Raw genomic sequence first — 25,484 nt, forward strand, 5'->3', positions numbered from 1 at the left:
TTAGTATTTTTAATTTGTAGCTTGGTACTGTTAAAAGTAAACCAAATACATTAAAAAAAAAATTTCAGAGTGTCTGAATCTTTTGTCTTTGCTGTGGATAAAGTTTTTTTAATCCCTCACTTTAGTCCTGTTTCATGGCTGCAGTAACACAACAGTTACAGAAAACATAGTAATTAAAAAAATACTGAAAGTAGACTCTCCAGAACACACTAACCATTCTATGCTTTCCTGCTAGTTAAACCTATTGGGAAAAACTATGAGGGTAGTAAAACCCTATAGGAAAAAAAAAATAAGGCAAAAGATGACTCAAATAACCCTACAACTAAGATGGCAAAAATTAGGTATTCTCAGGCTTCGTGGTTAAGTGGCATAGGTTTTCCCCACTGTGAGGCTGAATAATAGGTGAAAATTAAAGTCGTAAACAAAAATCCTGAAGAAAGGAAGGATTGCACCCTGTCACAGGCCCAAGATAAAAACTAGGAGAGATAAGAGAGAGGGAAGATAGTTTGCAGAGGAAAATTTAAAGAAAAAGACATTCTTGGGTAGCTTTGGGAGGAAAATTAAATCTAGGGTATTGTTTAGGCTCTTTTACTGATACATATATTTATTACTGAAACACTCATGTGCATAGCACATGGTGTTTTAAAGGAGGTTGTCCAGTAAACTTTTACTGCTCCTAGTGAACAATTTAAAGCATTTGATTGAATCAAATCAGTGGTTTAGGAAACCACTGTGAGTACTGTGAGAACTGCAACCTGTCAGAGTAGTTTACAAGTGAGAGAACAGTGTGACTATTTAGATGCTGCCCTGAGGTCTGAGACCTGCAAGGGAGCAAATTAGGCAAAACCTAACAATTTGCACAAGTGACAAATTCATCTAGATATGGTAAAGAAGAAGAAACTTCTAGAGCTCATGAATAGGAAACTGTCTAGAAATTCAGGCCAAAGACTTGAAAAAACAGCCCCCCAAAAAACAATTTTTTTTCACAAATGTAAAAGCTCTTCATTAAACTGCCAAAGTCTCTGAAGAGAGTCCAGTGACCTACTGAAAATCAGTAGCAGTCAGCAACTAACACCCATTACAGCCTGAAGTTTTAATAGAGCAAAACCTTCTACAGGGAAAACCTGTATTTAATGTATCTGGGTGACTCTCAGTAAGAGAAAACTTAAATATTCCCAAATAAATTGAACATGAGGAAAAAAAGTACATGGTCTCATTTGCATTGCCATACAGGAGTTAGCATTTGAATGTCCCTTATTCAGTTTTGAATTTCAAAACACTGGTTCTTGTGCAAACAGACATTAGCATGGACATGAAAATGCTATTCTAAGAAGACAATTTCCAACTAAGATATGATGTCATGATAAATGGCATTTAACAGTTAATCACATCACCATTTTCTGTGAAATGCATTTCACCTCGGTGAACCTTTCAAATAACTTTAAAAATTACAGATTTGAAAGGCAATTAGATTTCATTTGAAAGGATAGACAGAATTATGTGAAAAGATTCAGACTTTTCAATAGGGCTAGTAAAAACATCGGCAGGAATGGCAGTTTAACATCTCATATTACAACATTTATGAGAGTTCAAACAATTTTCCACAAGAATCTGAGTTACAGCATCTTTTGAGTATTTTATTTTGACCTTAATAAAACAATAAACAAATGCAAACTTAAATTTGAGTTACTTACAGCCCGTAAGCAGAGTTTACAGCAAGACTGGTAATCTGTTGTGGAGGCTCACCATCCACCCACACCAACTGAATAACAAGATCTGCTTGGTATCCAGGAGGCATTCGCACAGGTCGAGTCTTAACACTAAGAAGAGGAGGTACAAAATAAGAACAAACAAACAAACACGCACTGGGCCATGAATAACAACTGCTTCTCATTTAATCAACCGGAATGGAAAACCTAAAATACTTCCTTCCGAGACTTTGAAAAAGGACATGTCTGTATTTTTGGAACTTTTTTATTCTGAAAAAAAGCACGACAGAAAAATTTAAGGAGGCAAGAGAAGAGGAGAACATAAACCTTTCTGTAGTGGTCCTCACCACAGCACATTCAAAACCTGTGAATCTGACAATTCTATTTGTCCATTTAGTGCAAACAAGTCCTGTTTCATTTTTAGGAGCATAATAACCCAATACATGAATGAATGCTTCCTACATGAAAATCTGATAAAATTATTAACACCTGTTCCTACTGTGCTGTGGCCAAGTTCAGTGACTTGTAAAGCAGGTTGTGAAGGTGTACATATTCAGGTATTAAAGGGAAGTGTAAGAGCTGAACACCTCTGTATGACTGCTTTATGTGTGTTTTTGACTGGGAGAACTTAATGTGGTGATACACTGAAAGAAGATATTATGCAATAATAGCAATACTTTGAGAATTCATGTTAGTCATTAGTACATTCACACTGTACGTAGTAATTTCTAAGTAAAGCCCATTATTCAGTGCATTTTTACTGTAGATATAAATGGTGAGACTGCTTATATTTCACCCCTTTGCACACAGTCGTAATAGGGCAGTCTATCAAATATAAGCCACTATCCCTGTGGAAAGCAGTGCTCCAAAGAAGACTCAGAAACAGGAGAGGAGGGAGAGTAGCTAATTAATATAGACATGGACAACACATTCTGAAGAACTGCACTTTTTGACACATAATATTTCTTTCTGCTTTAATTGCTTCTCTATCCTATCTTGGATCATGGAGAAGAGACCTTGGATGACACCGATGATGCAGACTACCTCCTGAATGCGACTGACATGACTCACCAAGCTTTCCAAGCAGCCCTGGCCCAAACACCTGAAAAGACGATGAGTCAGATTGGAAAAAAACCCAACTGACTTCTATTCAGAAGCAAATAACGAAGCACTTCTTTCAAGAAAGGATATTCAAATTTCTCTCTCTCTATAACCAGGGCTATCAGGTTCTTCATAGCTACCCTGATGGCATCTGTTGGGATGGAGACCTTGGTGGCAAATAGGGCTACTGGCAGTCTTGGTAAATGGAAGAGAGACGAAGAAAACTGAAGTAAAATGAAGTAAAACATAACCAGTGAATGACATCAGGGCAGAAGTTCTCAGCAAGATAACTCCAGCAGCACAAAGGGCAATATGCAAACCAAACAGTGCTCTAATTCTGACAGAAGTTATGAAAAACAGGGGATTGTGAACTACTCACAGTTTCATGGTTTGATTAAGAGTATGGATATATCTTACCATACAGAGGTAAAATCACCAGCCTAGTGTTAGCAGTAGGAGTACTTGAAGATACTTTCTGGAAAATATCTTAAAGCATAAAGACTATTTTCTTAATAAGGCCATCGTATCTCAGTTGTGAGTTAACCTCATCTGGCAGCCACACACCCACCCAAATGCTCTCTCATTCCAATTCCTCAACAGGACAGGGGAAGAAACTAAGAAAAAAAGATCATGGGTTGAGAGAGGACAGGGAGATCACTCACCAGTTACCATCAGAGGTAATGCAGATTCAACCTGGGGAAAATTAATTTAATTTATTGCCAATTAAAAATAGAGTAGGAGAGTGAAAAATTCTTTGAAATGACAAAATTAAAACCATCCTCTCCCTACCCTTCTCTTCAGGCTCACTTTCACTTCTGACTCCTCTCCCTCTTTCCCCACTTGCAAGCAGCACAGCAGAGCAGGGGAATGGTGTTTGTGGTCAGCTCATAACACTCTATATCTGCCATTTCTTCCTCATGCTTTCCCCCTGTTCCAGTGTGGGGTGTAGTCCTTCAAGAACAGACTGCTCCAGCATGGGCCCCTCAAGGGCCACATTTCATGCCACAAAACCTGCTCCTGAGTGGGCTCCTCCATCAGTTGCAGCTCCTGCCAGGAGCCTTTTCCAACGTGGGCTCTCCATGGGCTGCAGGGGAACAACCTGTACCACCCCTACAGAATACAGGGGAATCTCTGCTCTGCTGCCTAGAGCAACTTCTCCTGCTCTTCCTTCTCTCACTTTGGTGTCAGCAGGACTGTTTCTCGTGTTTTTTTTCTTTTCTTAAATATGTTTTTCCAAAGGGTCCACCTTCTTGGCAGAGGGGCTCAGCTGTGCCCTACAGTGGCTCTGTTGGAATTGATTGGAACTGTCTGTGACCAGGACAGGGCAGACCCAGCTGCCCCTCACAGGAGCTGCCCTGCAACCCTCTCAGCCAGCTTCTGAGTACCTGCACATTTATACCCTCTCTTGAATGGTTTAACCATTTCAGCAATACAGTTTATGCTGTACTGCGAATATTTCTATTGTAGGGAATCCACAAACCTTGCCAAAACTTTCCCTTCTTTATTACTTAGTAAGAAAGTAATTTCTCATCTATCTTTCTAAATGCATTTCCTTAACAGTGCCTTGGCACACTATTCTATTTCTTTTGCCTGCTGTACCGTTCAAACTGTACATATCAATCTGTCTGGAGCAGCAATCAGCCACTTGGCTCGGATCTTGTTGCAGGAAAGATGTGACAGTACAGTTCAGCAAGTGCTCAGCCCACTGCAGTTGGCAATAGCTTTGTGTTGTTGTTTTCTATTGACAGCAAACCTCTCCTCAGAGTTTTGCACTTTCTTACCTGTTCTGCTGGCACTAAAGCTTTGCCCTTTTCTTTGTTCTTTTGATACATATCCATAAGCCTTTTTGAAGTGATGTTATCCATAACCCTAATGAAACCCTGGATTACCCAGGACTACTCCTGGTGAGAACAAAGGGATGAACATCTGTGAACTTAAGCTGCTAAGGGAGAGGGATCTTTCGAGACCAGGAAAAACTGAAACTATAAACAAGAGTTGTATACAATAAAGATGTACTATTTTCAAACAAACTTTACAGTAATCAGAAGCTGAATATTTTATATAAACAGTCCTTCAGAGTATCTTTGTGATGGAGTCCTTCAACTTCTAATGTCTGTGGGCGAGCCTTTAAGAGGCAGACCAGCAGTGCTCTTTCCATCTTGCACCCCATTTCCAGTTTTCAGCTCCTGCCCTTAAAAATGTTACAAAAATTATAAAACAGTAAACGAGATCCAAGAACCAAGACATAGTCTATTGTCCTTTCAGTTGAGCTTTCCATTCATATTTTCTAATGGATAATGTTGTGGGGGAACACAAGAGTCAAACACTGCTATAGTGAGTTACAAGTACCTGTCAAAGAAATGCGTTTACCCTTTCCTTCTAAAAAAATTACCATGAGACTTACAATGGCTGCAGAGTTAATTCTGATCTTCTAAACCATGTTTTTAATGTGGTATTACTTTTCCAGTGTGTTTTTAACAACATGCTGAAAACACCAGAGAACTTCAAGTACCTCCTAAATTTTCTTTCAGATTGTTGTTACCCAAGGAAAAAAACCAAACACACTTCTCTCTATATTTTTCACCGCAAATTTGAGGATCTAATTGGTAAGACAGATGTTATTTCACAGGGATTTTCCTAAGCACAGAATAAGCTGTAGGTGGTGAAAGACCATAATACTGGAGCAAAACAATTTCAAGTTTCATAGTTGAGTTTGTCATTCCCACATTCCCGTGACACCTTCCTCTTTAAGGATCTTTGAGCTATTTCCCTAACCATCTTGCCTGAACAGTAAATGCTGATATTTAGTTTTCCTTTGCTTTGATTTGGATTGCTTTTTTTTTTTGTTTATACTATAAGCCTAAAAGCACTGCAGGAGTATGCACAGAAGGAGTGTAGATATTTCCTTGACATGTTCTTGTTATGCTACTCTGAATTTGGTTGTTGCGAAGTTTTCGTTTTTAGTTTTCTTCACAAGATGTTCCCACTTCCTTATGACTTTGGAGTTACTTGAAGCTACTTGACTGACCCTTGACTGACCTAATTTTGGGATGATCCTAGAAGTCTGGGAACAAAGACTGACATTCTGGATATTGCTTTTTGATAACAGTATTTACATCAAAAGTATTTATCTGCATAATTGCAAATCCACTGGTTTCCTAGGTTATTACAGCTGCATATTTCATTGCAAAATCTTCTAAAAGAAGTGAGAACAATATTTATTCCATACTTCCACCTGTCTCTCTCAGTAACATTTACTTCTGATTTCAGAAAAGTGCCAATTTTTCATTACTTTGGCCCCTTCAGTCACTTTTTTCCTAACATCTTATCACAGGCACAAACACTTTCAGCCATTCTGACTTCTGCCTAGAAGTACAGAATGTCATCCATTTGCTGTAAAGAGGTTGAGAAGCAGAGATGAAAATAAACATAATGGAACCAAGATTAAAAGCCAGTCTGGATATAAAATTTTACGTGTATTATCCCTACAGTTCAAGTTGTGCACTCAACCTCCATGTCCAGCTGGCTGCAGTTTTATGTTATTACCACTTTATCTTAGATTCTGTACTGCTGCCCATCTGACTGACCTGCATATAAGGTCAACAACATCACCCAGATCTTTACCGTTTTTTCTGTTTCCAGCACTAATTTCAGTTGATCATCATAATTCTTCTTAGATAGTTAGGTTCTTGACAGACAATACCTGTGGACCTGGTTAGGGTTTGGGTGAAAAGTAGGGGTATTTATATATAAATATATAGATATATATACTTTTATCAAAATGTAGGAGGGAGTATGGCAGCAGTTCTCATGGTATAATTACTTTGACTTCGAAAAATCACTTCTCGGTCAAAATAAGTTTACATTAACTTCGTGTAAAATGAGACAAAAATCAGTTGGGCAGCTTAACATGAGATTATATGGAATTAAGAAAACTTCTAAAAACTAACAAGCAGAACCTCAATGGGTTCATTACAGCTTTTCTGCCTCCAAGATTAACAATACCTCTCCTTCCCAGACAAAATCAAATAAGAATCCCTTAAGGGAAAATCTTAGCCAGTGAAACAATTGATTGCATTCTTCCTGATTTCAAAGTCATAAATGGATTTCACATTTGGATTTTTTAAATAACTTATCTCTGCCTCATCTATCGATTTTCATAGTGCAAATTAATGATTAAACTGAGGTCTGAAGTTCAACTGCCTGACTGAATGAGGTGGACAAATGAAGAGGATGCCAAAAAATACTATTAATTTTACAAGAAAAAAACCACAATGTTGTTTTTAAATGCTAATGCTGTTTTCAGAAGCCCAGCAGTCCAAAGTAACTGCAAAGTCAGGAAATGTTCTTTTAAACAGCTTTTTAAATAATTGAGGCATTTAAAATATTTAATAATAATTAGACCAAAATAATAATGAATTCACTCAAATGAGAGTAATTGTTATCAGCAATGCACTATAATTGCTGGAAAATTACAGTTTATGGAGTTTTGTACAGGATTCTTGTTTTAAACTATTCAAACCCATAATTTATCTGCCTTATTAATAAGAACATATTAATCTACTCCAAACAGTGACAATGGGTACTCTAGCAGAAAACAACTTGCTTCTTTCTAAAGATTAAACAAATATATACTTCCACACAGTGCAACTGTTTCATAATTGTATATTTTAAAGATTGTTTCATGAGTATGAACACAGTTTCCTTACACACCATCTACTTCGTTCTACTTTTTTCACTAAGAAAAAAATTAGTGTTATAATTATTAATCAAAGAGGGAAAGCTTTGCACATGTCTACTTTACAGAAGTCTCCTTGTGAACTGTAAAAAAAAAGGTTTCTCAGAAATTTCTTGAAGATACACTCTTAGATCACACTTGAAAATTACAGTCAAACCTTTACTGTGACCGTTTATCTTCTCCATAATTACTTCTATCCTTTTAAATTCCCTTGTTGATTATTTTGCCTTAGTTATTTTGTTTGTTCCATATTTTGTTTTTTTCTCCTTTTGTGTCACGTATATACAATTAACCTCTTTTTCTTGATAGTTGATGGTTTGATTAACAGAATTTTTTTTAGACAGATGAACAAACCTTTCAGCAATGGCATAGACTTACCTAAGACATGGGATACTATCCTTCATCATTCCTTCACATCCTACAGTGTTGGTACTGCCCGAAAGGCTCTTTAAAGAAGAAAGCTGGGAGGAGGTATCTGGAAATGGAGCATTTGTTTCTGGTTCAGGAGTAATGATATCTTCTACTTCGTACTGAAGTCGTACCTCTAATGACTTAAACAAATAAAAAGTTAAGTTATAATTTGATAAAGAAAGCTGCTGAAAGTTCTGTTATTTCCAAATAAATATCAGTAAGCCTTTTTTTTAAAATACCCCCCCACATTTATCATTATCATTTGTAGGCAAAGAATACTGTCATTTGTTATTTACACAGCCTAGCAGCAACATCAGATAGGAACTATTCATCTACCCTATGCTGGTGGAGAAATTCACAGGTATATCCTTCCATGGGTATGTTCTGCTGACTTTGATTTCAGCTTTTTACAGTAAGTGAAAGAAGAATATCAGTGTCCAGAAGTTATTATGAAAAGAGAAGTTCATCCCTCACCCCTCCAAAAATAATATTTCAGTATAAGGTGGCATCATTCAGGATAAGTGTCATGAAAATTTTCTGCCTATTGTTTATCTTCTTCACAAGCAAATTCATGAAAAGAATCATCATTAGCTCTGCCTCCTCCATTACCAGTACAACAGAGTCTCTACCAGACAGGTTTTAGCCACGATGGAGAAGCCTGACAGTGTGAATAAAACTGATAAATGAATTTTGTTTGTCCATAGGTGGGGGTCAGGAAATCAGAGATAACAGCACGGAGAGTTCCATGTTCCTTAGAATGAACCTGAGTTTGGTGGATTCTCGAAAGCAAAGTTCAAACCAGTTACCTTTTGCTTTCTTTCTGGCCTCTCTAGAAAGGGAAAAGAGACCAACCAGGCCAAACCACTCTGCAATTCTTTCCACTAATTCAGGAAACTTTAACTGAAGAGTTACTGCAAAACACAGGGGAAACTGGACAGGGAGTTAAAAATCTATATAAGTAATAATCTCAAGGAATCACAGTAAATATTGAGTAATTCTTTCTACCTCATCAATTGTCCAAGGAGATCCCCATTTTGAAAAGAATAAAAACCAAAGTACAGCCCTCAAGGAGACAAGGTCTTGGGATTACTAGCTGAACAGTAATTTCCGTGCTGGTACCTTGAAATGTACAGAAACAATTGCAGATGTAGAGACTGCAAACTCCAGTTTAATGATCTTTCACTTGGACACCATCTGTACCAGAATGAAGATTAACAAAATATCTAAGTTTTATGAGAATCAGGAGCTAAAGGTCAGTACCTGTTTCTCAATCATTGTATTAAAACATACAAGATTTCAGAAAGAAGTTATTCTGTTCAAGCAGAAAAGAAAGAGTCCTTCCTCAAAATTTCACTTTTGTTTTCTCCTTGCAAAATCCATGGATGTTTTCTGTCTGAACCAGCTAAAGAAAACTATAGACAACATTTGCCTTCAAAGACTAATGAGTGAAATATTGAGTTCAGGAAAATCTAATCTGGAAGTAATTGCTGCTGACTGAAACAATTTATAATGCTGTTTAATCTTTATGCAAGATTAGGATGGGGTAACTATTGAAGAGTATGTTCTTCTGCTTGCCAAATTAGAATTGCATCATTCTTCTTTGGATTTATTTTGTGTGTGTGTGTGTGTGTGTGTGTGTGTGTCTGTATTCCTTTCTCTACTAAAATTAATTTTTTTTAAGTTCTAGCTATCTTGCATTTGCAGAGAGAAGGAAAAATTTAGGATAATATCATGATTGTGAATTTTTCTTACATTTTTGCCCCTGCCTTGACTGATCTTAGAGAGGTTACAGAGGTGTTGTGTCAAGTTATCTTGACACACAGTAAAGATATTTTTGGACGGTTCCATCACTAGAATAATCGATTCTGCTTTCCACATTCAAATGAATGTAAATTTTTTTTCCTATGGTTCTTCTCAAGAGCTTTGAAGAGGAGCTTTACTGAGGAAAGACTGATCACTGAGAAAGTGATTATATTTAATTATTGGATGCTTTTGAGACAGGATGGAGTAGATTCAGATGAGAAAACAAACAAAACAGCAGCAAATGTTTCTTATACAACTGCATGACAATGCCTCTGAGTTTGGATATGAAGCCGAATTTGTCCCATGGATAATAGTTGCCTCAAGAATCTGATATGAAATGATGCAAACAATTCTTCTACTGAGGGAATCCCAGGCACAGCCTATGACCCTAAGGCATATTCAGCAGTAGACCTACCTGCTACATGAAGAAACCTTTGAGTAACCTCCACACTTTCCATTTACCACAGCAATAACAACACTGACATGAGCCAGTTAAACTACCGTGGGGGCCTTAAAATGCTTGGATTTGTAGACTGAACTCAAGGTAAGTTCAGACTGGCTGCTAAAGAAGGGAGGACACTAAGTGTTTTGTACCCCAGGCAGCAAAGAAATCCTGAGCTCAGTCTCAGTATAGACAAAGCCAGACAGCCTAAAGTCAGGTTCACATTCCAGTAAGGACTTCCATACTTTTGATTAAAAAAACTCCCCATCATTTAAGAGTGAAGATTTGAATGCATACAGCAAAAATGCAGGGAAGGCCCATTTCAGGGATGCACAAAACCCAGGGAAACTCAGTGACTATACCACCAAGATGGAAAAATTTAACGTTCAGAGAACAATTCTTTATATAAATGCTTATTAATTACAAAGATGAAATCTGAGAAACTGTTAAATTGCACATATTATAGCACTTTAGAAAATACTAGAAATGATGCAATACAACCAGAAAAGCAAAGGAGAGGAAAACAAAGAAATTAAATTATAGATAATGAAAGATAAGGTTTGCACTTGCTGTGGAACCATGTAAGAATATTAAAATGTAGTAATTTTAGCAGCATTATACATGGGCTGATCAGTTACATGAAATTACTGTTCATTAGTTTAAAAACTTTCCTGAAATGATATGTTCAGCCAGCTTAATAATTGACTCTGGGGGAAAAAAATAGTGGAAAACAACAGAACCGCCATAGGTAATGAATTTCCTTACCAGATGGCACATGGCTACAGTCCAAAAATGACGCAGTTTTTTTGCCACACTGGAACTTTTTAAAGTACATTAAAATAGCATGAAAAGAAAAAGAATCAGGGAACATGGAAAATATAAGGGAAAATATGGTTTTGCTGAGACCTGACAGATGCAAAGAAATACTTTCTGTCCAGAGAGTGTCTGGAGTTGCAAACTGTTCAGCACCAGAGAACAGCAAGCCTGAAGGAGAAGGCAGTCATGTTTACCTTGGCTTTGCCTTAAAATCTGTCTCCTATTAAACTTCTTACACTTAAGAAAGAATGTTTTACATTATAAATGCTACTCAGTCACATTGTTAGAAATGGCTGTGGCTCCTGTGCAAAAGGACAAGGTTTAAACTAAAGTCAGAATCACTGTTCAACAATGATAAGTATAATTTCACTGCAGTGCTGTTAAAGGAACATAGTCTGTAGGATTCTATCTGAAACAAGGTGACTGCTTAAATATGAAGACAGAAAGTGGAGTATTTTAACAGGACAAAGCAACACAATGCTTATGAAAACATCAAGTGCTTAGCCATAAATAATCTGGCATTTGATATGGTTTCCATTTTTAGGGAAACAAAGTCAGTATAAGCCAGAAAAAAAAATCAACACTTCCATATTGTTAAACCTACTGATAATTTTCAGTCTCCTTATAGTACAAAGACTATGAACACAAATTAAGGAGATTAAATACTTGACTTAAAAAGAGCATTAGGCATGTACACAATGAGCATTACCTGATAAAAACATACAGCAGCCAGTAATTTTAGAGCAGGTAAACACAACAGAGTCTTAAAGGCAAAGTATGTCTGAAATCTGTACTGTATGTTACTATTAAAGCAACCAAAAAGGTGGAGAGTTGGCTTCCAAAACCTCAGATTTTTGTCAGTAGCTTCAGTAGGATCAAGACTTCACTGAAAAGGTTTAAAATGGAACGTCTTAAGCCTGTAGTTATACAGCTTGATGTTTTTATTCAAGTACATGAGCACAGATAAAGCAAGGCAATTTGATTTAGAAATTATGTTCTCTTAGAGTGAAATTCTGAAGTACTTACTGCAATTTCAGTATTTACTTCATGTTTGCTGAACCTGTAAACAATCACATATGCAGAAACTCCTGCCACACAGAAAATTCGGCTTTCAGGACACCAGTACATCATCTGAACAGCAAAAGGATCTTCTTCCACAATCTCAGCTGTTGCTTTTCCTTCTCCCACTTTCTGTTTTTCAAAGACCTTTGATGTTTTTAATTTGTACAACATCTGTAGAGTAACTGGAATATATTAAAACATATAAAAATACTAACATGAAGCACATCAGTTATACAATTCCTCAATTCCCACTTACTTAGTTGTGGAATAACAAGGAATCTTAGGAAAGCCTAAGAGGAGAAGATGCCTATTACACAATACAGATATTATTCTGATACACAGTACTGGTAGGACATGAATCTAATACTTCACTAAAGGACATTTATCTGTGAAATACTTCTTAGTACTTCCTGGGACAAGATGTCAAAGGTATATTTTAACCACGCTGTCCATAATTAGTCTTATATTCAGTGTCATAGAGAGGCTCTGATAACGTTGATATTTTCCCAAGGAGATATGAGACTAAGATTCTATTTGTCTGATGTTATTATCTTTGCTAGAATGCATGGAAACTCAAGAAAAAATAGCAGGAAATCATTCCAGTGGCCTGGTCTATACAAAGCCTTTCTTAACTAACAGGAGTTCAAAAATGTTTTGAATTTCATGACTAATAAGTATATCTGTACTTATACCTGTATAAAAAATCCTAATATACAGAAGCCTTTGTCAAGATTAGAACTCCACTGCAGTGAATTCTGGAGGTACAATAATTACCCCATTATGTTTTATTGACATTCCTCCCTGTTGTTATTAATTTTCCATTTGTTTGTCAGTGGCATTAATTAATAACTGCACAAGGTCAGAAAAAGTCAGTCAGGCCCAGCACCTATAAAGGCATGTATATCCAAAAGGGCAAAGCTGTTCCATACATTTGTGTAACTGTGGTAGCTCAGCCTCGCTAACCTGTGTAACAAGAGCAACAGGAAGATGAAGGACCGGTGTTTTAGTTATGTAACCAGATGATGAACACAGCAAAACTACATCTTCATTTGGCAGTGCAGATATATTCCAGGAGGTTCAGCATAACATTTTTTTAATATTTTTAAAAGTTTTAGCACACAAAGCACTACCAAACGTTCACAAATTACGGCTTCTATAATAAACACATAATTCTTCCTGCCCTAAGAGGCAGTGAAAGAGGATTCAGGATGCCCTTAGTCCCAGTGGCAAATCTAGAGTGGCACTTCAAATCAGGCATCGCGGGTCCATGCATTGTAGGACTGGAAGAGCTACAGAATCATAGAGCACAGTCTAAGCTTCTCTGAATTACTGAGTGCCATCTGCACAAGGACAAATGAGAAACAGCAATGGCTTCTGAGCAAAGATACATTTGGATAAATCCCAGTCTCTCAAAAATCTGTGCTTTCAGATACAAAACTACGCAATTAAAATACATCTAAAAGCAAAGTATTTTGTGCCTTCTAATACAGGTAGGATATTTTGTTTGCTAGAAAATCTCAAATTATATTGAACTCCATTAAAAAAGTTAAGACCTTGTAAATACTAAAACTTCTTAATAATTAATACCTTGTAAATAAAAAGTACAAAGTATGCTATGAGTAACACAGTACAAGCCCTGAAAAGCAAGACTAAGACCAGGACATCAGAGATGCAGTGGTATTTTCAGTGAATATTCATGATCATCTAAGCTTTTATCATTTAGAAAAATTCCTACTGCAGCATGTATATACTGATTAGGGCGTTATGTTTATATTCCCTATGAGAAGTTTTTAATTTCTCCATTTCTGCCAGAACTATAGAAGAGGTATCTAGCACACTGGTTCCTGTGCAATATATATGGGGTCTTCCAGCAGTCAATATTGTTTCACTCTTACTTCAGTGCCTGTAGTTGCACATTCCTGTTAAAAGTGTAAGTATGTAATGAAATATTCACAAGACAAGGTCTAATGTCTCACTCTACTTCTCTAAATAAAAATAATTATCCTACTTTGGATCATATTAAAGCTCTCTCAAACTTCTGTCTTTGCTAATAAACCGTTAACCTTGTTTGATTGTGGTTTTTTTTTTGGTGTTCACCATAACTTGGAAATACTGGAAGATGTAAACTCCAAGTACATCTATCTGATGTACATTTCCAAAATGACAAGTTATATAATAAAAAAAACAACCCATAGTCGTGTTCAGTTGATGTACCTATGCAAAATACTTCTGTGAAATGAGGTTTTGGAAATCCTCATATTCTCCTTGCCCATCCTGATGATTGAAAATATTTGGTATTAGGCAAAAAGGGATTACCTGACAGAGTCATCACGTTTAGCCGACATTAAAATCTTGTAAACGCTCCCCATATTTGCAGCATTAATCACTACAATTCTGTGGCACAATGTGGAGCAAGCAAGTGGTTTGAGTATCTCATAACCTACAATCTTGTCACCCCTTACAGACTGATTATTAGGGTCATATTAAATCTCTCTACGCCTAACATTTCATACAGGATTTTCTTCCACACTCTCTTTTCCCTAAGAGACTGAAAACTCCTAAAAGAGATATTCTACCCAGACATCCCTGTATGTCTGAAGAGACAGAAGACAAGGCAACTCTAAAGGATCTTTGGTAAGTCACAGTCACATTATTTGAAGAAGAATATTTTAACTTTCAACTAAAATGTATGTGTGTTTTTAATAAGTACATTTTACTGAGAAGTACCATATGTGTTTTCTGTAGGGGAAAATGCTGGTTTCTGATATGTGTAGTTATAGCCACATGGCACAGAAAAAGCATTTTCTGAAGCTTTTTCCTGCTCTGATGAATGGAAATGCTTCCCAATTATTTACTGGGACTTGAGACTGGACAAGAAAAGATTTAGGTCTTTTCCACCCTCAGCAGATTACACATGTATTGACATGCATTATTGTATTCTAATATTCTAATTTTACTTAGTTGTAAAAAGGTCATTGCTGAACTCAGAATAAAAGAGACATGAGAACTGGAACTGAATACTAGATCTAATTAAACCCACTCTTCTATAAACACAAGAAGAATGTGCCCTAAAGATTTTTTACTAGCACTTCATTCTTTATAGGTTTTGGTATATTGGATCTTGACTCATTATGCCTCTTAAATACTTTCACTCTTTTCTACCTTCATTAACAGCATTCTTTTCCCTTAATTTAATAAAAATTTTCAAAATTTCACCTCATTTTTCTTAAGTATTTCAGCCCAAGTATTACTACTCATACTGTTCAGTATTATGTTATATATATATATATATATATATGTGTGTGTGTGTGTGTGTTTGTGTGATTTGTCAGCATTATATAAAAGTGAACTTTAGAAACTTACTGGCAGAAGCATCCCAAAATTTTACTGATCCATCTGCATGGCTTAAAAAAAATATAAAAATGAAATGTGTTAAAACAATATTCAATTATAAAACATCATCTACTTTCAGTGATTGATAAATATAAGCAGAAAAACTGCATTTTGTTCATGTGGTAACTCTCTTTACCTTACTTACCATATATTAACAATATACATACTAACTATAAGAAAATGTTTTGCTTGATTTGGTTAATAAAATATTTTTCATGCATTTCCTACAGAGAACTAAGCACCCAATATATTTTAAGATCTCAACAATAAGAAATTATTTCCTATACTAATGACAAGTTTAAGTTACAGCACTTCTGGCTTTGCAGTGGGACAGCATCAAGCACCCTAAAAATGCCATGTATAATGAACTTTGAAAGACAAAGGGTAACTCTCTTTTGCCTAATACCTTACAGCTGTATTCTTTTTATTAACATAAAATCCCTGAAGTAAACCTGGAGAAAGGAGACATTTCTGATAAAATGAGAATGATCCCTTCATCAGCTTATAGGTACTATTGTAATGTTACTTTTAAAAGCAGGAGTTCAGTATCACTGATAATAACAATTTATCATAGATATTGCTATCTTCAGCATGGCTGAGAGGGTAATACAGTGTGCATCTTAGATAATTAGCTTCTGTTTTACAGTATGGTCCCTTGAAAATCCAGCAGGCATTGTTCACAGGGCTCCTACTTCAATCTTTCTGAGCCTTTCTATGACTTTTTGCTATGGGTCTCCACTCACAAGGCGAAATTCATCCTAAAGCACCACACCTTCAGTAACTCTGGGTATCAAAATGAATTCCTAAACTGTCCCCAGACACAAATTTCCCAGAAGGTCAAAGGACAACAGCCAGAGAAAAACAGCTGCTCCCCTTGTTAAAGCTATTCTCTATGACCTTGAAGGCCCAAAATATTATCTTGCAATTGATTTTCCTTTCCAAAGACCCCAGCTTCATAAGAATACAGACTTGCTGTCTGACACTGGGGCCTCAAGTGGTATATCTTCATAGTAACTTGTCCCTGAGTACTAAGTTCTGTTTTTTACAGCAAAAGAGAATGTCTGTGGTGACACTGCTCACATGAAGAGCCAGGATAAGTGAACTCTGTCAAGGCTCAACTCTTATCTGTAGCTAACTCTCAACAAAAAGGAGTAGACACTAACATTTCAGAAGTATCAATCCCCAGTTTCATTCTCACCCTGTAATAATGATTTCTGGATATGTCTGAGCTCCAAGGTTCCACGCTCCACCACTGATAGGCCATTCCTAAACAAACAATGAGAGCACAGAGATCACAACTAATTCTTACGAACCTTGCTTGGTTAATTTTTAAACTCAGGAGTAGACAACATCTTCACCCAAAAAGAAATACAACTCGTAAAAGTAACAAAAGTATGAATTATTTAAGGCTTTTTCAGCTTATTAACATTTTTGTGTTATCAATTCAGGCTTTGGAAACTTAATAACATTTTTATATTATCAACTAAGGTTCTATGTTTTTAAAATATTTCTGCACAGATAACATTCAACAATCTAAACTAGGAATGAGAGGAAGGAGTAACAGACAGTTCTGCTAGTCTTTTGAGGTGTCTTGTCTCTGAAAGTTTCTATAGAACACTGAAGAGAGAATCTATTTTGAATATGAGGACAACTGAAGAAGATGACCCAGAAACAAATATCGGAGCATGGAGCGATGAGGTAATGGAGTGCAACTTTTATAGAACGTGTGAAATCACCATCTCTTCTCTGCCTTTTGTTTATTTGTGGCAAGACTCCCATTCTCTTCTTGGTCTAGGTGGAGCAAAATGCTGTTTTGTGCCTAAAGTATGACATGTATGGACACAGGATACAGGATGTGGAGGATGACGTATGTGCAGAGTGGGTGAGGACGTGTGCAGAGTCTGAGTGGGTGGAGAAAAACTGGGAGGGCAAACTGTTTATTTGGATACATGGCGTGGATGCTTGTGGGTACAGAAATGGGTGGCTGGCATATGAGTGACTCCCTACCTTCAGGGTATGTATCTGTATGAGCACAAATAAAGCAAGGGGTCAAGTGAGTATGCAATGAATACAGGTAGGTGGTGAAAAGTACATGAGGTAAGAATATGAGGTAAGGATAGACTCAAATAAGAGAAAAAAAGTGTTTTCTGAAGTACTTTGCAGAGTAAAGATACAAAAGAAGTAGTGAGGGCTCATTTTCTGAGTTCATGGAAAATAATGCAGCTCTAAGGAGAATACGTCTGATGATTTGAATAGAAAATTGATGATGTCGTGAGTTGTTTACCCCATTTTTTTTTCTAATTTATTTCTTATGATGGATTAGTTCTAGCCAAAATACAAACCAGATTAAAGCTTGAAATTTATAAATGAATTGCATTTCCTCTTCTTCTTTCTGCAGTTTGTCCTATTTCTAAAAGCATTATGATAAGACATCGGTAGCTCAGTAAAATAATATCCTTATTTAATAACAAATCTCACAGACATGCTGTCAACCCTCACTGAACCTCTTCTGCTTAAGTCTTTCAGTTATAACATTTTGACTTTTTTCTTTGATAGAGATAGCCCATCCATACATATCTGATTTGTACATGATGATTTTCCTTCAACTCCATCTGATCTGGAATAACTCCAGCAGCCTGAAGTTCTGTATAATGCTAATTAACAGTTGTGCTCAAGTGGTGGTGTTTCTGAGGGACAAATACCAGCCTGTAAACATGCTGCTAAACTGCTGCTTGGACTAACTTGAAAATAATTATTAGAGAAGTAAAATGGAAATAGTTCAGTAAGATGTTACAAAAACATAGGTTATACATCTACTTCCTTTGCTTAAAAAAAATATTGATTTTATTTACCTTATTGCTGTATCCTTGCTTTTTATGTTTTGCTCCTACAGAATAGAGTACAGGAATCAAATCTGGAGGACAGTCCGCAAAATATTCTGTGCAGGTAACAGGTGACTCATGAATGTCAATAGGATATGGATTTTCAAAGATTGGAAAACTAGTTAAGGAAGACAATTTATTAGAAGCACTGTCACACTGAGTCATAGAATAAAACATATTCTTATATTAAAGAGAATAACAGAAACCAAGTAAAATCATTACGAATGAAATACATTTTCCCTTATTTATTCAAACTTATGTATGTAATGTCAGTAATAATGTGTAGTTACGCAAATAAAGATATTAAAATTCCACTGCCGTGACAAGAATTCTCTTGTTACATAAATACCCAGTCATGTGAAAAGTCCCTAAGGCTAATAGGGCTACTTGTGTCAATGATAATTAAGAACTAGTTTTTTTCCAACATCTCAAAATCTTATTTATACAGAAGTGACACATTTTCTAGAATTTTGAGATTCATGGATATGATATATACTATGATGTAAGACCTCCTTATACAACTTTGGATTTTATATTGAGCAGCTTAGCTTATTGGGTTGCTAGACTGTTGATTCTACAATGAAAAACTTCAATAACAGATGAGTAGATCTCAGTTTGTTCCTCACTTTCATCAGTTTGAATGATCTTATAAGGAGGAAGGCCCCACTTTTGGTGCACTGCAAAATGTTATTTGCAACTGAAAAATATTTGGTTCTCATTTCAGTTATGTCCATTTTACATTGCTGAGATAATCTGAGCACGATTCACTTTAAATGTTTAACAACATCATGGGCAAAATCTGTTCCTATCATTGTATAAGTGTGAACATGGATGTACATGATAGTGTTATAGACAGAACAAAATAAATAAGAATTGGATTTACATGATATTTAGTTTCTCTTTGATAAGAACATTGAATCTGATATGAAAGAACCATTTGTCATTTAAACCAGCAACTGGATCAGGAAATAATGCTGTAGATCTATGCAAATCAATGCCACTATTTATTAAGATACTTAAGTGGGTGGATCCTGTGGAGTCTATTTAGGCATGGGTATAAGTAGAAGCTGAATCTGATTTCCAAAACATATGTTCAGGTCATAATTCAGCATGCGACCAAGTATTGCTTAACTTTGGTGCTGAATGAATGTTTGAGTACTATGCTGAAGGGACTGCAGATTGAGATTTATTCCAAAGATTACGAACAAATATTATAATAAGCTCCTGTTGATTAGGTGATCTTACAGTGGAAGTAAATATTTAGAAATAATTTTTTCCAAGAGTGAATGATTTTGGATAGCAAAAAGACATCACATGATAACATTTGGAATTTTATGATAATTTGCTGGACAGTTAAACACACAAATAGGTTCATATAAAACTTCATACTTACTTGCTTTGTGTCAGGTCAACGACAATGAGATCTTTTTCCAAAAGCACAACTACAGCATAGGGTTCCTGAAATTCTGTAAGCAAGGAATCAAGTATGTAAGGCATGGAGTTCTCCTACTAGTCATTTTAAGCTAGCAAGTCATATTTATGTTCTCCAGACTTTCACAGTATATTAGAAGTTTAAAGGTATAAATCCTCGACACATGCAAAAACTAGACAAATCTGGAAACTAGGGCCAGACAGGAAGTAAAAAAATAACTTTTGGGTAGTATTGTTGACCAACATACAAAGCAGAAATAAAACTGGAATCTTACAGCCTGCCAGCATGATTCTATACTGAAAGTAAAGAAACAGAGTATTGATAAATTGTGTGTATCATTGCATTGATAAAGCCATTTTTTGCTGTCCAGAAATAATACTTCTACTGTGTACAACTGCACTTCAAAATTATATTGTGCAGTTGACTTTATGATACACGATGCTCCCATTTCCAAGATTGATTCCAAGGGAATATTCCAAGGGAATATTCCAAATGAATCCTGTAAGTCTGCAGTGTTCAGTTCAAGTACTGACATGCTCCTTCCTCCCGCACACTCTTCAGGAGATTATACAGTTTGGTTTTTTATTTGATTCTCTTTCCATTTACCAAAATTAAACAATTAAAATGACAAATAAATGCTTCCCTTGGTGTATTAGTTTACATAGGATAAAAGTTATTTAAAAATTATAAATGTGAAATTATGAATCTTTTTTCAACAGCAACAAATCAATCCAGCATGTGCAAGCTGAGAATACACTCTTCAGATTGGCGATGCCAAAATGATGAGTAAATGACAGCAGCTGATTCAGCTTCCTTTCAGTCTTGCTAAAAATGCACATTACTTTTTGCCTGCTTTTATGCAAGGCTATGAATAACACAGGCTAAACCAAAATGTTTAAATATTAGTTTGCAAGCAGGTGAAGATGCTACAAAATCTTAGCACTGGGAAGTATATGACACAGTTAAATGAAAGCTCAAACTAACTTTGATTACTGAAAATTAAATTTTTGTATGCCATTGAAACAAATATATACTTTATCTTTACTAAGTGTATTTAATATGTACTTGATTTAGCTATGGATATAAGATTTATTTTACTTTTTTGCTTGAGGGTTTAAAATGCTAAACTTTGCTTGGTTTTGACTTACAGCTTCTCTTAATTTACTTTCTGGAATTTTCTGGGAATATACTTCAGAATGTGGGCAGGCCCACAATATGCAGCAAGCATTTTTAGCAGTTCGTTTCATGCTGAACTGTAAGAACTTTTTTGCAGATAAGTGATAGTTTAATCTTCAATAATTTAGCACTCTGTAGATTTTCAGCATCGTGAAAAATGTCAGAAATATAAGCATATATGTTTGATTAATACCAGTATTTCCCCACACTAGCCCTTATGTTTCAATCTTATATGAGATGATTTATGCATGCTTTATTGTCCACTCATCACTTTCTTCCTATATTGAGAATGCAAACAATTTCCAGGTAATTCCAGTCATGCAGTTTTGTTGAGATGAAGATAAATGTGAGAATCGAAGTCCCTGGAATGAAATTAATGTATGAGAAAGGACAACTTCATTTATTTTTTCCATAATTGTATTTTTCTTAATAAACTCACCATTTGGATACGGGGTTTCACAAAGAGTTAAAAAATCAACTATAGGGTGATCCATTTCAAGAACTGTAATTGCTTTCCCATGCATGATTGTTAAACTTGGTCTTCGACAAGGCTTATCATATGACAATCCACCAGAAAATATCACAAATGGTTCACTGTATTAAAAACAACAACATAATAGTTATAAGTCTACATAGGTCATAAAGGTTTACATTACAGGTTTAGTTTTCAAATAATAATAAATCGCTTTGCAGAAAGAAAGTAGGAAAGATTCTGAAAGGACTTTAACTCAGGAATGTAATATTGAGTTAATTGCAAAATGAAAAACAAACCTGTTTTTACAGGTCTTGTACTCTACTTTTAGAATTGGTTTACAAGATTCAGGTTTTTTCCCATCTCTTTGAACTTTTCCTAAAGAAAGAAAGAAGATGAAAACTCTATTAAAATGTCATGATAATAGAACTATCAAACTAAAACATACACATTGAAGCAACTGTATAAGCCGTAAGAGAGCGGAACTTTAAAGCTACAGAGGATGCTGAGTGTTAGCTCCTATTTCTGTAAAGTATGCATTGCCTAAATTATTAACATTTATTATGTCTCTGTGTTTTTCTGCCACATACCTCTAAAGGACTATATGCCACACTTCAAAAACACCTTAAGCCCATGCAGATTACTGAGGGTTGCACTTAATTAACAATTAATCAATTAGACTAATTGTACACTTTCTTTTCTGAACACATTATGACCATAAACAGCTTAGTTTTTTCCCTAAGCCTTCTTAGATTAATGCAATTCCTTTGGTTGACAAAATGCTACAATGCTTCGGAGTGTTACCAGTTGAGTGATAAAATTAAATGAAGCATACAATTGAAATTCTTTGGCTCAGGCCTGTTTTACCTAATGGTTAGACTAGATGACCTCTCAGAGGTCTATGAGTAAAAATCATAAAATAGAAGGAAATCTAAGAAAATGCTAAATCTTTTTGGGGCTACATAGGTCTTGTCTTCTCCTTCTTCCTCCCTTTCCACCCAGTCAGGTTTCATGGTAATGTATTGATTTGCAATGGAGTCAATACTTTTTTGCCTCATTCGTGGGAAGCAATGGCATATTAAGTCCCAGGCATAAAAGGTACAGTCCATTTCCTAATATGGCTCATTTATTGCAGTTATTTGGGAAACCTTGTACCATCACCATGACGAACAACACAGTGCCTTGCACAAAATGTATTAACTTCTTGTAAAAATTGCACGCGAGCACATAATTACAAAATATAAAGAAAGAAATGCGAAAATCCCTGAGGGTCTCGCAGACAAGCAGTGGACTCTTAAAATGAGTTGGATAAAAGAGCCATTTATGACACGAATTAAAAAAAAGTTTTATCTAAATCGCTGATTTTTATAATAATTTGCAGCTACTATGCAAGAAGCAACTCTGGATCTGGGCTACAGTGAAAAATCAAATAAACAGAGGTATTATCAAACAGCATTGAGAACACTGTATTGCTTCTTAGTTACACATTTTCACTATCAAAATTACCATGTGGAATTGTGGTCTGGAATGGTCTGTTAGGACTTTTCAGATTCCATAGGGTCAAGCTGCCATCAGAGTGACTGCACATGAACTGTTTCCCTTCATGATGCCAAGCAACAGAATGAATAGCCTACAGGAATTAAAGAAGAACTTGAAACTGAAACAAAATACAGTGTTTACAGTAAAGATGTAAGACTTTGGATTATATTAATCTAATGGTATATGAAGAGTTGCAGGGTTCTTGTTTGTTTGAAGTCCCCTACCATCACTTTCTAGCAACCAATGGCTGTAATCCACAATTCACTGTAGAGGTTAACACAGCACAATAATATAAGGAAGCCTTAAGTAAATTAGACCAAAATTGAAGGAATAGGGTATTAAGGTAAAAGTATAAGAAAAAGGGACATACAATGCAATTGTAATATGTGTGATAGCTCCCCTCAGAAGTATTTAATCTGGCAAATTTACAGAAAATTCAGTGTAACAAGTTTTACAGGTAACATACAAAACACGCAGTCTTCCCCAGAGGACATAGTACACTGTTCTTGAACAGTTTCCACACATACACTCACATACTTAAATTGCAGAGCAAGTACACAGAAATCTGTGATGCTTAATGTAAAAATCAAAACAGTATATAGACCAGGATTGTTTCACTGATCTAGGAAATTCCCAAAACAATGATGTGGATATTATTGAACAGATAGTGCATCAGAGAAGAGGAATATTGCACACTGCAAGTACCACAAGATGAATATTACGAACGCCAAAAAGCAACACTTGAAAAATTACCAGACCATTCTCAATATTTTGTGCATAATTAGTGGAACTGACTGAAAATATCTATTTACATCAAACTAGCTGAAAGGATAAGGGTGTAAGTCCTTTACTTTCACTGGTATGTGCTGCAAATAAACAAAAGCCATCTTCTGACAAAACATTCACTGTATAACACAGTTTCTCACACATTCCCTACAGAAGTACAAACTCACAGAAGTCTCCCTTGAATCCATATCCCTTCCAGAAATGTTCGCTGCCAAATAGCAAAAAACACAATATGTTTTTATGTAAATGCAAATAAAAGAGACCTATTTTTGAATACAGTTTGAGAAATTTCCTCTTTTTTTCAACCTAGGAAATGCTAAGGCCTTGCATGCACTTACAAATGCATAAAGCCATTTACCTGACCTATTCAAATCACTTCAAAATCATGCCTGGGTGTTCATAAGTCAATATTGCAGTTATTCACATCAATTTTGCTCTAGCTGACAAGAAATAAAACTAAGTCTACTGGTCACTATTCAAAAGCCCCTGTTGGTCTTCCTCATTAAGCAATTACATTGATTGTTATGGTCAGTTATGGCTCATGGTCTGGCAGGACTATCAGCAGAAACAGACAAAAGAGCTGCAACCTCTTACTTTTCTCAGCTCCTGAGGCTGGACAGCATGGCCACAAATGCATTTAGATGATCTAGATGCTTTAATAGGAATCTGACATGCCTTGTGTATGAATGCCTGACTAACATACTAGGTAAGATAGTCATGACAAAAAAATACTCAAAACCCAGAGCTTAACAAACTCTAGATGTTTATCATCAGGTATCACTCAAACTTCTACCTGCTAGAGGGGGGTTGGCACACAGTTCTTCTTAAAGACCCAGAAGACACCAAACTAACTGAAACAACAAAGACAACACGGGAAGATGGTTCATACAGAGTCCAATATTGTTGCCTTCAGGTAGGAACAACCTTGGATCCGTGGGGAGCACTGCTTCACTTACACTGAAGGCATGTCTATCCTCATGCAAATTAATTCTGACATGAGCTCCTTCATGCTTGCTATTGTGCCAAATTTGGATCTGGTTTTGATATGCTATCACAGCTAGAAACATTTCACATGGCTACAGTCACTGTGCCTGAGCAGGAGCTAGTAACTAGCATCTGAAAACTGTAACAAGCTGCTTGTTAAACTGCCTCTCAGCTATGGGGTGCACCCTGCCAGCACAAACCTCCTGTGAAGTAGAGCTGAGGTGGAATGCTCCTGTCACAGACAGCTGGCATAGAAGCAACTCAAAATGACCTGTTAGACTTTGCCTTGGCATGGGCAAAAAAACCATAGAATCAATTCTGGAGGTCTCAGCTGGGACTCACGACTAATACGGAAAGATGGCACTGAGCAAGTCCCAAATTTTCTCTCTGCTAGAATATGTCTAGATTCTGATCCACTTTGTTAGCATCCACACATAAAAAGAGCAGTTATTTGCTTAGAAGAGAAGTTCATCATGGTGGGTGACTCATGTGAATGTTCACACAGTGTATGCACATAAAGCATACCACTCCAGATTGGGTATGTTTCTTCCTCTGCAATACTCGCAGTGGTTGTTGCATACAAATTCCATCTTCTCTCTTACACAGCATGCACTAAAATTAAGTGCGCCCAACACCATTTCAGTTCCTTCCCAATCACAAACCCTCTTTACTGAGTAGAATTCAGCAAAGAGTCTTTAGGACCACTTTTAGCCATATTTTGAACAAGAACTATACTGA

General features: G+C 36.1%; 1 protein-coding gene across 6 annotated transcripts in view; it reads right to left on the reverse strand.

The window, feature by feature from the left end:
* LOC114062561 (syntaxin-binding protein 5-like) overlaps positions 1 to 25,484 on the reverse strand; it is a 91,990-nt gene that overhangs the window by 49,491 nt on the left and 17,015 nt on the right. For all 6 annotated transcript variants that reach the window (XM_027894135.1, XM_027894137.1, XM_027894133.1 and 3 more), the window contains exons 4-13: positions 22,944 to 23,067; positions 21,737 to 21,815; positions 21,405 to 21,559; positions 19,751 to 19,823; positions 18,328 to 18,475; positions 16,674 to 16,741; positions 15,446 to 15,486; positions 12,047 to 12,264; positions 7,927 to 8,099; positions 1,695 to 1,820 (exon numbers count right to left, since the gene is read on the reverse strand). In XM_027894135.1, the coding sequence (XP_027749936.1) occupies positions 1,695 to 1,820; positions 7,927 to 8,099; positions 12,047 to 12,264; positions 15,446 to 15,486; positions 16,674 to 16,741; positions 18,328 to 18,475; positions 19,751 to 19,823; positions 21,405 to 21,559; positions 21,737 to 21,815; positions 22,944 to 23,067 (1,205 nt within the window). The remainder of the gene's footprint in view (positions 1 to 1,694; positions 1,821 to 7,926; positions 8,100 to 12,046; positions 12,265 to 15,445; positions 15,487 to 16,673; positions 16,742 to 18,327; positions 18,476 to 19,750; positions 19,824 to 21,404; positions 21,560 to 21,736; positions 21,816 to 22,943; positions 23,068 to 25,484) is intronic.

The sequence above is a fragment of the Empidonax traillii genome, unplaced genomic scaffold (assembly GCF_003031625.1).
Source record: "Empidonax traillii isolate 1590-97213 ecotype Southwest subspecies unplaced genomic scaffold, ASM303162v1 scaffold418:size511083, whole genome shotgun sequence".
In the NCBI taxonomy this organism is placed as follows: Eukaryota; Metazoa; Chordata; class Aves; order Passeriformes; family Tyrannidae; genus Empidonax; species Empidonax traillii.